Source organism: Engystomops pustulosus, chromosome 6 (assembly GCF_040894005.1).
Source record: "Engystomops pustulosus chromosome 6, aEngPut4.maternal, whole genome shotgun sequence".
Lineage (NCBI taxonomy): Eukaryota > Metazoa > Chordata > Amphibia > Anura > Leptodactylidae > Engystomops > Engystomops pustulosus.
The window spans coordinates 92,358,450-92,373,818 of NC_092416.1; the positions used below are offsets into that span (position 1 = coordinate 92,358,450).

A 15,369-nucleotide genomic window follows, 5' to 3' on the forward strand; every position below is an offset into this window, starting at 1 on the left:
GAGTGCCATATACAGGCACTCAATCTATTTAATTTTTCTGGAGGACCGCCTACCTGCTCCTCTGGTTTGAAAACTTTTTTGGACTGCCACATACAGGCACTATCCAAATTTAATTGTCTCCATTGCTACCTCCACACATCATCTCCATAGCTGCCTCCCAAAGTCGTCCATATAGCTGCCTCCATACATCGTCCCCTTAGCAAACGAGCTGTGTCAGGCAGAATTTTGGGTTGTTTTCATGGCTTCCACATCAAACTTGTTAACTTTGTCGCCACCCTGCTGTGTTATCCACAAAATATACTAGCAAACTTTTATCATTTACCGATATTATTTCAGCGCTTCTTGCACATCTGTTTACATTCCCCTCACCCGCCATAACCAAAACTTATTAGAACACTACTACACTTGATCTTATACAAAAGGTTCTTAGAAGTGCTGTTTGGGGAGGAGCCGAGAGACAGGGGCTTGGACAGGCGAAAGCTCGCCTGTCAGCGGACCGCCAGCTCCATCCCAAGATCCAACTAACATAGTTTTAACTGCGGCACCTTTAATCTACTACTACCTTGCTGCCTCCATACATCGTCCCCTTAGCAAACAAGCTGTGTCAGGCAGAATTTTGGGTTGTTTTCATGGCTTCCACATCAAATTTGTTAACTTTGTCGCCACCCTGCTGTGTTATCCACAAAATATACTGGCAAACTTTTATCATTTACCGATATTATTTCAGCGCTTCTTGCACATCTGTTAACATTCCCCTCACCCGCCATAACCCAAACTTATAATAACACTACTACACTTGATCTTATACAAAAGGTTCTTAGAAGTGCTGTTTGGGGAGGAGCCGAGAGACAGGGGCTTGGACAGGCGAAAGCTCGCCTGGCAGCGGACCGCCAGCTCCATCCAAAGATCCAACTAACATAGTTTTAACTGCAGCACCTTTAATCTACTACTACTTTACTGCCTCCATACATCGTCCCCTTATCAAACGAGCTGTGTCAGGCAGAATTTTCGGGTGTTTCACCAGATACATAATGGAACTCGGCGCATCTGTCGCCGCCATGCTGGAGACCTGAAGTTGCAATCATAGCAGCAAAATATGGATGCCCCATACTGTCGCTCTTAATCATGGAACCATTTCCGAAAAAACTTTTAAAAATAGAACCGCTATGCTATTCCATTATACCTAGATGAAATATTCAAACGACCCTGCCTGCTTTGAAAATTACAATTTTTTCAAAGTAAACGCTTCTGGCCCCCAGGCTCATTTTGGGTGGGGAGGAGCCGAGAGACAGGGGCTTGGACAGGCGAAAGCTCGCCTGGCAGCGGACTGCCAGCTTCATCCCAAGATTAGGCAGCCTCAGAGGCATCCATGCATACTGCCCCTGCTGTTTCCTGTCCATTTCGCCTCCATGATCCTCCACAGCGTCCACCAATGTCTCCATGCGCAAATTTCAACTCTCTATACCCCAGACGCTAAAGCACAAGAGGATATACAGCACATCATCCCCTTATCAAACGAGCTGTGTAAGGCAGAATTTTCAGGTGTTTCACCAGATACATAATGGAACTCGGCGCATCTGTCGCCGCCATGCTGGAGACCTGAAGTTTCAATCATAGAAGCAATATGGATGCCCATACTGTCACTCTTAATCATGGAAGTCGTCTCCATGGCTCTCATTTCAGCGCTTCTTGCTCACCTCCTTTGGTTCCTCTCTGCCACCCATTGGTTTGAAGTCTGAGGCCATTTAGGGTATGTTGCCATGACACTCTCTAGCCTGCTGCTGCCACTGCTGCTGCTGCCTCTGCATGCCAGGGTCAATTATTGGATGTTTTAGATGCTATCTAGCCTCCTTCTGTCACTCTGTCATCGCCATGCTGTTCCCATAATTTTGGCATAAGGGTGCGATTAAGCAGCCTCAGAGACATCCATGCATGCTGCCCCTGCTGTTTCCTGTCCATTTCCGTGGTGTTTCCATCATTTTCTGAGGTTTCCAGGTGTTTGGCCAGGCTTCCCTGTGCAGACCCTTGGTCCCCTTGAAAATTGCTCGAGTCTCCCATTGACTTCAATGGGGTTCGTTATTCGATACGAGCACTCGAGCATCGGGAAAAGTTTGTCTCGAATAACGAGCACCCGAGCATTTTAGTGCTCGCTCATCTCTAGAGCTGGCTGATGGCTTGTCTTTTGTGGGACATGTTGTAATTTGCAACAGTATCATTTTGGAGTATTGATTGGGTAAAAATCATAATTTTTGGATGGTTTTCACAGTTTTTTTATGGAGTTGATTGTGCGGGTTCAATAATTATTTATTTTTATTCTACCGGTTGTTACAGACGCGGGGATACTATATATGTGAGGTTTGTGTTATGATTTAGACTTTTGACGTCACTGACGTCATCTTACTGACAGTGCCTGTAGGCAGTGCTGAGGTCCTGATCTGACCCTAGTGCTGCCATAGCAACGATCGGTGACCCCCGAAAATGGCGCTGGGAGAGGGGGGGCAATCGTGGGGAAAAGACCCCCCAAAGGCCGGTCAAAGGCCGGTCAAATGCCGCGGTCGCGGCACCCGTGACCTGAGCCCTCTCTGACCGCGGGTGATACACTGGGGTGTTGGCTATTAGTAACAGCCGGCATCCCGTGTTTTCCGATGCCGGTTCGGCTCCGATCCAAAGCCGAGCCGGCATCAGCTCAGCGGTGGAAGAGGGGGAGGACTCCTGACCTTAGCTTCACTAACAGACCTGCCAGAATATCAAAATTACAGGTTGCGGGGCATCCGGGTAATAGTGGTAATAGTGACTATAATATTGCTGATTTTAATTTATCCTTCACTAAGATGGTTAGTAGAGGGGTTAAGAACACCCTTAACTTCAGGATGGCAAATTTTCAGCAGCTAAGTAAGGAGCTTGAGGATATAAACTGGGACAATGTTCTCAAAAACAAAAGCACCCCAAAAAATTATTTTCTAAAAAACCTGAATAACACATACCATATGGGAATGTTTGAGTATAAGAGAAACGGATGACAGTATAGAGAAAAAAAAAGAATTCTGTAAAAACAATAAAAGCAACGAAAATAGCAGCAAAGAAATATGGCCAAGAAAAGTAAAAGTAATCCCAAATAGATTCTCAAATATACAAATGATAAGAAACTAAAAATGAAAAATCGGGACGTTCTGGGGAATAACCTAGAGAGATGTTGGAGAGAGATTAGGAAAGGATCAATTTTTCAGTTTAACTTCAGTTGTGCAGGAAATATTTTAGTTTGTTAAGTAGTTTGCTGGAGTATCTCACTATATATAACCTTATCACTCAGCATCAGTATGGATTTATGATTTATTTATTTATTGGCCCTGTGAGATTAATCTGATTGGCTTCTGTAAGGAGTTAAGGCATTTGAAGTGATGGTCAGCAGAAGGCAGTTTGAAGAAGAAGCACAGGACTCACTTTTTATTATTGCAGAAGTACATGCACCCTCTGCATCTGTAGCTGAACCTGGGAAAGGTGATGGAATAATGCTGTACAAATTTATTACATTAGTTAGGTAAAAGTCACTACTTTATAAAAAACACTTTAATTGGAAAAATGCCAAAAAATCATATTTTTTCACATTTGTAGTCAATTAGGCAAATTTTAAATAAGTAATTATTAAAACTATTGTATCAAGATAAAGTCTCACATGTCTTAAAAAAACAAAGTTAATTTCGTTATGATATGTAAAGCTTTCCCGGAGATATTGTCAATTAAAGAAGTGCATAGCAGAACGTCAAAAATTGACCTGGTCTTTCTGGCACCAATGACCATTGGTACTGACAGGGTTAATCTCATAGGATGGATATGATTTGATTTGTGTCTCTTTCCAACCTTATATACTAAGATACAAAAAAAAATTAAAAAAGTTATGGCTTTTGAAATGCGAAAGGTGAAAATGTAAATGCAAAAACTAAAAATGGCTTGGTCCTGAATAGGTTAATTTTTTTAACATACCTCATTAGCAATGTACTTGTTAACCATCTTCTCCCGTCTCTTATAATATCTAGTTCTTTTTCTGCATATCCCAGTAGAATTTCTCTCTGCATACCAGCTCTTGTTTTCTTTGTATGTTTTTGGCTGCTCTCTCTTTGGCACAGTTTAAGTTTACCGCACACATATAAAATGATATATACAGCACTTTTATACTAGACCTCTGGGAGACTTTTGAAACTCTCTCTTAATTTGAAGAGTTTCATTGACTTCTCATGCATAAAGCACTAAATGTAATTCCATGACTGGATAATTATCTGTCCACTATCTGTTCCTTAATAATTTTCATTTGCCTTATAAATATTTTGAAAATGTTAACTTTTGCACAGTATGTTATCATCAAATATTAACTACTTTTACTATAAGATTACACACATGCATACTGATCTGGATACACTTTAAATGTTATTACTACAGGTATGGAGCTTACAGATAAACAATTACAAAACTATTCAGGCATCTATCATTGTATACCATTTTAAAATCCTGTCTCATATGTATTCTCATTGCAAATTTATGTATTGTTTGTGTTATAAAAAGTTATACAAGTTTTCAATATACTTTCTGTATCAATTCCTCATGGTTTTCTAGATCTGTGCTTGCTGTAATTCTATAGAAAGCTTCTATGTTTACCACTAGAGATGAGCGAGCACTAAAATGCTCGAGTGCTCGTTACTCTAGTCAAACTTTTCTCGATGCTCGAGTGCTCGTATCGAATAACGAACCCCATTGCAGATGTTTCCATATATCTGCAATGTATTCTTCACACATATTGTTCTTCACATACTATTGTGAAGAACACCGTTCGGCACTCGTATCTTCGGATAAGTTAGCAGATGTACGGAAACATCTGCAATGTGTTCTTCACTGTGTTCTTCACTTAAATGATCCTGTGTTCACTGTGTTCACTGTTTTCACTGTGTTCTTCACTGTTCTTCACTGTGTTTTCTTAAGTGAAAGCTCGTTATCAAGCAGGTGAAATACTCGTCCGAGCAATGAGCCATTCCGAGTACGCTAATACTCAAGCGAGCATTAAGCTCGAACGAGTATACTCGCTCATCTCTATTTCCTGCCTATGGACAGAAATCTGACCATGGTCACACAGGTGAACGGCTCGTTATATCACACAGTGCACCATGAGGAATTGATATATAAAGTACATTTGAAAATTGTCTAGCTTTCTATAACACAAACAATAACATTAATTTGCCAAAGTGGGAACACCCCTTTAATTAAATCTGAAAGCATATACTAAAACCTACCATTTTTCCTGTGCAAAAATTTATATATATAAATATTAGCACCCTGGACTAAAGTAACCCCAATTTCTTGAAAAAATGATTTTTTTTGTAAATTATGAAAATTATAGGCACCAGTGTATAAAAAGGAAATTGGAATGGTACAAAGTAGAGATTAAACCAAGATTATAAAGGGTACTGTCCAGAGATTTCTCTAAAGATCTCATTATATGTAGTTAGCCAATGGCCAGGACAAGGGGACATCCTCTATGTCTAGAGGAGAGGCATAGACAGAAAATCTTTATTGTAAGAGCAGTGAAAATATGTAAATATCACGTCATAGAGAAAAAAAATGTTAATCTTATAGCTTGGACCTCCTTCTTTTTCCAACCTTATCTTCTACGATACTTTGATATTCTGAGATGTTGCTGTTATATATTTATTATGTTGCCATGGTTTTTTTAATTAAGGAGATTCAGGTGATGTTTTCACAGACCCTGTACATAGTAGGTGGCATTTTTAAAGAAAAAAAAGAATAGGACACCACAAAAATATTTGCAAAATCTAGAAAATTTTCTCCAACTTGTGAATTTGCAGTTGTTGCAAACCTACAATCCCCAACTTGAGTGTGTAAGAAACTCAGGTACAACATTGTTCTGTGTACAGACATATTGGGAGTCATTCATTATTTGTGTCACAGGTTCTTTATTTTGGCACACACACTGTGTGTTTTTTTTATTGTGTAGCAGGGGCTTAACAAATTGCCACATGGGGAAAAATGTCTAAAATGTCTCCACCTTCATAAAAGTGAAATAAAACTTGGTAGACTTACTTTTGTTTGGTCTTATTGTGCGCCAAACATTGTGCAAAAAAAAAAAACGTGTCAGAGAAAGTAGAAGAGCAGGAAAAGAGTCAGGATTCACAATTTGCACCTAAATTGAGCAACACAAAAAAAACATGTGAATGTCGGGAGAAGAAGCTAATTTGTAGCATTGACTGGTGGAAATTCAATAATAAATGACACACATTGGGAATAGGGATGAGCAGATCCGAGAAAGTTTGGGTTAAGTTGCGTACGACTGAACCTGCACTTTAAAATTTTGTTCGGGTCTGAACCTGGAACTGAGCCCCCATCAGTAAGACCCACGTTCAGTGCTGGCATCATCGGAGAGCGACAATCCTCCCCAAAATGCCAGCATGCATGCACCACAAGGATTTAAGTGCCGCCACCAACTTTGCTGGTGCCATTTAAAAATATAACACCTGTGATCGGTGCCAGCACTGATAGCAGGTGTTATTGGTGGGAAGGTTAAACTCCCAAACTTTGCGTTTTGGGATTCAATCAACACTCATTGGCACAAAAGTGGGCATTTCAGAAAAGAAAATATGCCATATGCCATAGGCCATATGCCCGAACAGACAATATCAACCTTGAAAATTATGGCAAAACGCACTCCATCAAAACTGAATTGTATGATATGTCAAACCTAGTGTGTTTGTTGGATATTGACTGTTGGATAAGTATTCAGCAAATGAAATCTATCGTGGTTACGGAAAGTATTAAAATCCCTTAAAATTATTCACTCTTTGTTTTATTGCAGCCAATTGGTAAGATCGAAAAAGTTTGTTTCTTGCTCATTAATGTACACTCTGCACCCCATTTTGATAGAAAAACTGAAATGTAGATATTTTTGCTAATTTTTTAAACAAGATAAATTGAAATATCACATGGTCATAAGTAAACAGACCCTTTGCTGTGACACTCTAAATTCTGAGCCTGGGTGATCACCAGGCCGCCAGGCCGTACATAAAGGTACGGGAACTACCCGCATTCTATGATGTAGAGTAATGTTAAGATGCGAGAAGGGGTTAACTCACATGCTGTCAATTTCCTTCTGAACCTCCTTGAGATGGTTCTATTTCTTCATGGAGTCCAGCTGTGTTAAATTAAACTGATTGGACTTGATTAGGAAAGGCACACACCTGTCTATATAAAACCTCACAGTGCATGTCACAGAACATGAGAATGATGAGGCCTAAGGAACTTCCAAGGAGCTCAAGGACAGAATTGTGGCAAGGCACAGATCTGGCCAAGGTTACAAAAGATTTTCTGCAGCACTCAAGGTACCTAAGACCACAGTGACCTCCATAATCCTCAAATGTAAGAAGTTTGTGACAACTCAACTTTCCCTCAACCTGGACATTCAGCCAAACTAAGAAATTATGGGAGAAAAACCTTGGTGAGATAGGTAATGAAGAACCCCAAGATCACTATGACAGAACTCCAGAGATGAAGTAGGAAGATGGAAGAAGGTTCCACAAAGTCAACTGTCACTGCAGCCCTCCACCAGTTGGTGTTTTATGGCAGAGTGTGCTGATGAAAGCCTCTCCTCAATCCAAGACATATGAAAACCTGCATACAGTTTGCAAAAAAACACATGAAGATCTCTCAGACTATGAGAAATACAATTTTCTGGTCTGATGAGGTGAAAATTTTACTTTTTGGTGTTAATTCTAATCAGTATATGTGGAGATAACTACATTCCCAACATTGATACATGGCGGTGGTATCATCATGCTATGGAGGTGTTTTTTCAGCTACAGGGACAAGACAATTGGTTTCAATTGAAGGAAAGATGCATCTGCAACATCCCCCTCCGGGGCCTAGCCTTTTCTCGGGGCCTGGAGTCAGCCGGGGCCCGCAGTACCTGAGTGGCTGGCGATTGCGGCCTAGGCACGCTAGTGTCACGGTGCTTGGTATGGGGGAACCGGAGGGCTGTCCTACAGCCTGGCAGGTCTCCAGCAGGGTGGTGTTGGCAAGAAATGATGAGGGAGAGGCTGCTATAGCGGATCTCCCTGGGGCAACCCTTTGGTGTCTAGAGTATGAGTCTCTGTGTAGTGGACAGGGTGCCTGTGATGATGGCAGCCGTAGTAGCAGGGACCAGACGGAGGCAGAGGTTGAACAAAAACAACTTACAGTTCTTTATTGGAACCGACAAGAACCGCAGCAACGTGCCTTTAACAGAATAGTGGAGTGCTGAGATGCAGTTGGAGGGAGCCACAGGATGTAGAGCGCCAGCCTGGATGCAGAGGGCAGGCTGGGAGGTAGCTGTGTCCTAAAAGGATGCTTCAGCTTGTCCTGGGTTGCTTCAGGTATCACCCTTGAGGTAATAAAAACCCTTGATGATACCCCTTTCCTCACTAAACTAGCTATTAGTTCCACTCTTCAGGCAGGGGCTCGGCTCACCTGCTCTTGGTCTGGTGTGCTAGCTGCACAGACTCTTCAGAGTCTCTTACTGGATTAATTCCAGTCTGCTTCTGAGCTACTGCTCAGCTAACTACTCTCTGCTCTCTTCTGAGAGAGAACTCACTTCTTCTGGAAGTTTCCTGACAGGGTCTTGTTACTCCCCTGGTCAGGTGGTGGCTGCTCCCCCAATTACATCTCAGCTCACATCTCAGCTCACAGAGACAAAGTATAACACCTGTGATTGGCTGACACATATGACATCACATAAAACAGTTAACTCCTGCCTTGCCAGGCAGGATCTACTACTGCAGTGTTCCCCTGTGTCCTATAAGGACTATGTAGTGTGATGTAGTGACATGCTGTGGGGCTGACTAGACCCTACACAGGCTGCAAGCTACATGGTGGGACGTATTCGCAACCACTCCTCTGCCTTGCATCGACGAGGGTGTCGCACATCCAAGTACAGAAATATTATGGATGAAAACCTCTTCCAAAGCGCTATGGACCTCAGACTGGGCCAAAGGTTCACCTTCCAACAAGAGAATGACTTTATGCACATAGTTTAAATAACAAAGCAGTGACTTTAGAACAACTTGGTTACCATTCTTGACTGGCCCAGCCAGAGCCCTAACCAAGAATCAATTGAGCATCTCTGGAGAGACTTGAAAATGGCTGTCCACCAATGTTTACCATCCAACCTGAGGGAATTGGAGAGGATCTGCAAGGAAGAAACGTAGTGGAACAGGTGAGAAATGCTTATTGTATCATTCCCAAGAGGACTCATAGCTGCTATATCTCAAAAAGGTGCTTCTGCTCGATACTGAGCAAAGGGTCTGAATACTGAGGAAATGGGGTGCAGAGTATACATTAATGAGCAAAAAAAGAACTTTTTTTGATCTTACCAATTGACTGCAATGAAACAAAGAGTGAAAAATTTAACCCCTTAAGAACGCATTGTATTTTCCACCTTCAAAAATCCATAACAATTTCATTTTTCCATGTAAAGAGCTGTGTGAGGGGCTTATTTTGTGCATAACAAATTTTACTTTCCCATGATGTTATTTATTATTCCCTGCCATGTAGTGGGAAGCCGGAAAAAAAAATTCCAACTGTGGAAAAATTGAAAAATAAAAAACGCGTGTGCGTCACGTTATTGTGGGCTCAGTTTTTACGACTTTCACACTTTCAATCGCACCATTTTGGAGATTGTGCCACATTTTGATAATTTTTTGTACATTTTTTATGTCATGCAAAAAGGTGTAAAAGTCGCATTTGGGCGCCATTTCTCGTCTCGGAGGTCACCGCCGGCTGTAACTGGTTTTATATTTTGATATATTGGGCATTTTGGAACGCGGCGATACCTAATGTGTCTGTGATTTTTACTGTTTATTATGTTTTATATCAGTTCTAGGGAAAGGGGGGGTGATTTGAACTTTTAATATTTTATTAATTTTTTACAGTTTTAAACTTTTTTTTTCTTTTTTTTCACTATTTCTTAGACCATCTAGGGTACATTAACCCTAGATGGTCCAATCGTTCCTACCATATACTGCAATATGACTGTATCGCAGTATATGGAATTTCTGCACACTATACATTACAATGAGCCACTGGCTCATTGTAATAAATAGGCAGAAGCCATTCAGCCTTGCGTCAGACGAAGACCCGAGGCTACCATGGCAAACGATTGCCGCCCCCCCGATGAACAACAGGTTAACACCCACGAACGGTGCAAACACCGACCGGGGGTGTTAGGGATGGGTCTTTGCTGCGATATGAAGAAAAGCCCATCTATGTATGAAGAGGGCTCAGCCCGCGAGCCCTCTTCATACACCCTTCATAGCTCTGTGGCGGATATATCCGCCACAAAGCGTGAAGGGGTTAAATGAGTCTAAATTCTTTCTGTACCAACTGTATAAGGAGTGAATAAGAACTGTGGCACTATTTATAAAACATAAATGGGATCCCTATGGTTCTACCAAACCACACTTTACCATAGAACCCATGTAAGTATTGTGTCATGCATGTAAGTCCTTTGTATTCCTATATTGTTTTAGTTTTGTTATGCGTGATGTACAAGCCTACTGCGGGTGGCTCCGATCACGTGACAGGTTTTCCCTGCCATGTGTGGCGGAGCTTCCTGGACGTGGCTTCTACAAATAGTTAGTCTGCTTGTATTTTACTCAGACCTTGTTAAAGACACTGCTGCGTCGAAACGCGTCGGTCTGTGACGCTAGCTGTATGTTCATGAAAATGGTTTTACCCCTTGGATAATAAAAGAAGCGATTTTACCACCTATTGCTTTGTGCTGGACTTGTAGCTGATTGCTTCATGTTCTTACATGCATGTGAGTCCATCAGATGATCAGGGTAGTATTCTATCCTAAAGGTGCTCAATAAACTCTAGCATGCTTAAAATGCAAAAAAAGAAATCAAAAAGTATATTGATAAATTCTTTAACTTTTCACTACAAATAGAACTTTTTGACAGAAACCAGAATGTCCCTTTAAAAATGATCAACATAGCCATGATTAAGATATCATCAGAAACAAGGCACTGGAGATTCAATTTGCATAAAGCCACAATGTACTGATAGCTTAAACAATGGGGTTGAGATATGCCCCTTGAGTACTTAAATGGTTTAAATATGCAAATATCAAATATCATACACAATTAGTTTAATGTCAGTCAAATGAAAACATACAAATAAGAATACTCATGAGGTTTCAGTGTGCTACAGAAGAAAAGCCTTACTCACTTTCCTTGTATTTATCTTGATGTGGTTACAAATCCCATATGTGTTGTGTTATTAAGAATGACATTGAAAGATTAAAGGTTGGTCCATATATACATTACTGTTGAGGTAGTTTCTTAGTTTATACTCTTTGTTGGAATCCCATCATGCAGTTACTTGATTTATAGAGTTCTATTGATGTGTTAAATACATTAATCCAAATTCTTACTTTATTGCTCTATGTGTTTACATGTATTTTTATTATGTCAACCAACTGACTATCAAAACCCAAAAGGACACACTTGGGAATAACCACTCTGATGTCACAGTGCAGTATAATTGACCCGATAAAGGAGTTTTCCAGGAATTACTAGTGACAGTCTATTCTAAGGATGACTAATCAATAGTAATTCCCAGAAAACCCCTTTATAGGGAATCTACCAGCTTCAAAATCTGCCCACAAATAAAACCAGCAGTGGGTTAATCTTTTCAAAACACATGTCATATCTTCAAGGGATCTATCATTTCAGAGAAAAAATTATTTCCTATACATATAAGTTTCCTGGTGCACTGGGGATGGTTATAACTGCTGCTCCACCCCTTTTCTTCTTTCTAAACATTATTTCTTTAGTGGTAATATCACATTTTCATTGAAGTGATAGATCTCTGGGGAAAAGTGGGAAAGTGAAATATATCAGTGGGATATCTGGGAAATAGTGGTGAGATCAGAATGTATTTTTAGTAAATGACAATTTATGTGTTTTATCCCTCTTAGACCTGGGCGTAGCATCCCGCTGACTGGAGAAGGAGAGGGGTGAGTAAGGGAAGCAAAGCCTTTATGACCCATCATGTTCAATTTGGTGTAGAATCAGATAACCACTGATTCCGGAAGTTCTATACATATTCCCCTGTGTGCCAAGCACTGAAGTGTCACCACTAGAACTAGAAGAACTAAGAACAAGCCATACTACAGCATCACCATGAAAATATTTTATGCTACAGAAGAGATTTGTGCTGCTATTATCTTCAAAAATATTAACGGGGCTGGAAACTTTACATATGTCTCTAGCAACCTGTGTTGATCTATTTTGGTATCAGGACCAAAGTCGGCTACAGCAAACAGTATTTGCCCCCCTACTTCTAGTCTCTCCTGGCTCATGACCCCTTGTCATGTCCTGGTCCTGACCATCTTGTCCCATGATGCTGATCTTCTGGTTCCTGTGTCCTTGTTCCTGGGTTTTGTTTCTTGGTAATCTCCTGGCTTGTAACCTGATTGCCTTTGATATAATTCTCCAGGCATTTTCCAATGGCTCTGTTTGTCTAGGCTTCAGCTATATCCTTCTAGCTTTGATGCACAAATCCAGATCAACCTTCTGGCTTTGTTACTCGGCTTTATCCCTGAATGTTTTCCATTATCATTAGGCCTGTTGTCCATTCTCATAATTAGCACCTTCAACCCATCACTGGTTCTGTCATCACCACTGGGTCCACATTGTGACTCTTCTGGGAATAATGACCTAAGGATCATTTTGCAGCAAAGTCCATACATTCTTTTGTGGGTTAAGGTTGAAATCCAGAGGATCCATAAGATCATTTTAACTCCTTACTTACTCTTTATTGCTGTTTTAGCTCCTATCACTCAGTGATGGTCAGTGTAATATTCCAGAGTGCGGGCAGGGACTCTCTAAACATACACTTCATCTATGCTATGAAATGATGTGTGCAGAAAATGTGCTTAGATTACCAGGGTACAGGGTTTATCTACACTTGTATTTAGTTTCTGAACATTCTACCAGTATCTGACACAGAAAAAGAGAGAGAAGACAGATCAGGGATGAGAGATGATGAGATCCATGAGATCCATAACTTTAGTCAGCACTGCTCTATGCCTCCCTCTCTGATAAAGAGCTTATCTTGGCTGTAGGTTTTAAATTAATTCTCTGCACTCTGCTGCTTGTGTGTTTGTATCTGAGTTGCTCTTGAAATGCAGGGGGGGGGGGGGGCAGGAGGCAGAGGACACTTCATTGTCCAGACAAGATAAGCTATTCATGAGAAGAATCCAAACACAGATGCTTTAAGGTCATATCCGAGGGCAAGGACTGATAGAGACAGGTTGGAATTATATCTGTGAAGTGCTGTATTTTTGTTAATACAAGAGACTGTGAATAATAGTATGTGTTATTTTGTTGTCCTGAGTATATTTAAGAATCTTATAAAATAAAGTAAAAAGAAAACCAAATCCGTTGTAGAAAACGGTACGATGGTGCAAGAGAAACAGAAATGGATAAAAGTCCAATATCCCAAGGCAAAATTACAAAAATACAAATGTCCCTCCGCATCAACGTCCCCCATGCATATTAAGTATACACCAAGGAGGGATAATAAACAAATAAGGTTTTTTTTGCCTCTACTCGGGTATATGTGTTTGGAAATTGAGAGGTACTGTGTTTTTTCTCATTGACTGTTTTATTCTATAATACTTAATATGCACGGGGACATTGATGCGGAGGGACATTTGTATTTTTGTTATTTAAAAATCTTGTCCTTGTGAGAATACTCTATACCAGCTGTTTCTCAACATGTGGGTTGCAACTCCGGCGGGGGTCGAAAAACCAAAACACAGGGGTCTCGATTCTATTCTGTTTTTGCCGCAATTCGTGGCAAAAACTTAATAAAAGCTGTGCAGTAAGCACACACTCCTTGAGGACCTGTCCGGCTGTTGTACAGAGGATAAAATGAAGGACCTATGATGATGTCATCATCACATGACCCTCCAGCTTCTCCTCTATACAGCCTACTGTGGAGCATGGCTGCTCTGCTCACAGTAAGGAGAAATAAAACTGGGAGCAGCAGGGGGGAACTATAACTGGGGGCAGCAGAGGGGGGAACTAGAACTGGGGGCAGCAGAGGGGGAAACTAGAACTGGGGTCAGCAGAGGGGGAAACTAGACCTGGGGCAGCAGAGGGGGGAACTAGAACTGGGGGCAAGAAGGGGGAACTAGAACTGGGGGCAGGAGGGTGGATATAGAACTGGGGGCAGCAGAGGGGGGAACTAGACCTGGGGCAGCAGAGGGGGGAACTAGAACTGGGGGCAAGAAGGGGGAACTAGAACTGGGGGCAGGAGGGTGGATATAGAACTGGGGGCAGCAGAGGGGGGAACTAGAACTGGGGGCAGGATGGGGGGACTAGAACTGGTGGCAGGAGAGGGGACTAGTACCGGGGGCAGGAGAGGGGGAACTAGAACTGGGGGCATCAGAGGGGGGGAACTAGAACTGGGGGCAGCAGAGGGGGGAACTAGAACTGGGGGCAGCAGAGGGGGGAACAAGAACTGGGGGCAGCAGAGGGGGGGGACGAGAACTGGGGGCAGCAGAGGGGGGAACGAGAACTGGGGGCAGCAGAGGGGGGACTAGAACTGGGGGCAGCATAGGAGGGAACTAGAACTGGGGGCAGCATATGGGGAAACTAGAACTGGGGGCAGGAGGGTAGGAATAGAACTCCGGGCAGCAGAGTGGAGAACTAGAACTGGGGGGGATTAGAACTGGGGGCCAGTGGGGGGATTAGAACTGGGGGCTGGAGGGGGGACTAGAACTGTGGGCAACAGGGTTTACTAGAACTAGGGGCAGGAGGGAGGGGGAACAAGAAGAAGCAGGCAGTATTCTAGTAGTTATATTCCTCTACAAAGATGGCAGAATTATAGTAGTTTTATTCTTGCACATATTGGTAGTATTATAGTAGTTATATTCCTGTACATAGGGGGCAGTATTATAGTATTTACATTCCTGTACATAGGGGGCAGTATTATAGTATTTATATTCCTGTACATAGGAGGCAGTATTATATTAGTTACATTATTGTACATAGGGGCAGTATTATAGTATTTATATTCTTGTACATAGGGGGCAGTATTATAGTAGTTATATTCTTGTACATAGGGGCAGTATTATAGTAGTTATATTCTTGTACATAGGGGGCAGTATTATAGTAGTTATATACCTTACATAGGGTGCAGTATTATAGTAGTTATATACCTTACATAGGGGGCAGTATTATAGTAGTTATATTCTTGTACACAGTGGGCAGCATTATAGTAGCTATATTCTTGTACATGGGGGCAGTAATTAAGTAGTTCCATTCT

General features: G+C 41.6%; 1 protein-coding gene across 7 annotated transcripts in view; it reads left to right on the forward strand.

The window, feature by feature from the left end:
- Positions 1 to 15,369, forward strand: part of SYT3 (synaptotagmin 3) — a 148,532-nt gene that overhangs the window by 95,406 nt on the left and 37,757 nt on the right. For 6 of the 7 annotated variants that reach the window (XM_072110377.1, XM_072110381.1, XM_072110378.1 and 3 more), the window contains exon 5: positions 12,011 to 12,049. The exons of the other annotated variant lie outside the window; for it this stretch is intronic. In XM_072110377.1, the coding sequence (XP_071966478.1) occupies positions 12,011 to 12,049 (39 nt within the window). The remainder of the gene's footprint in view (positions 1 to 12,010; positions 12,050 to 15,369) is intronic. 7 annotated transcript variants of the gene reach the window in all.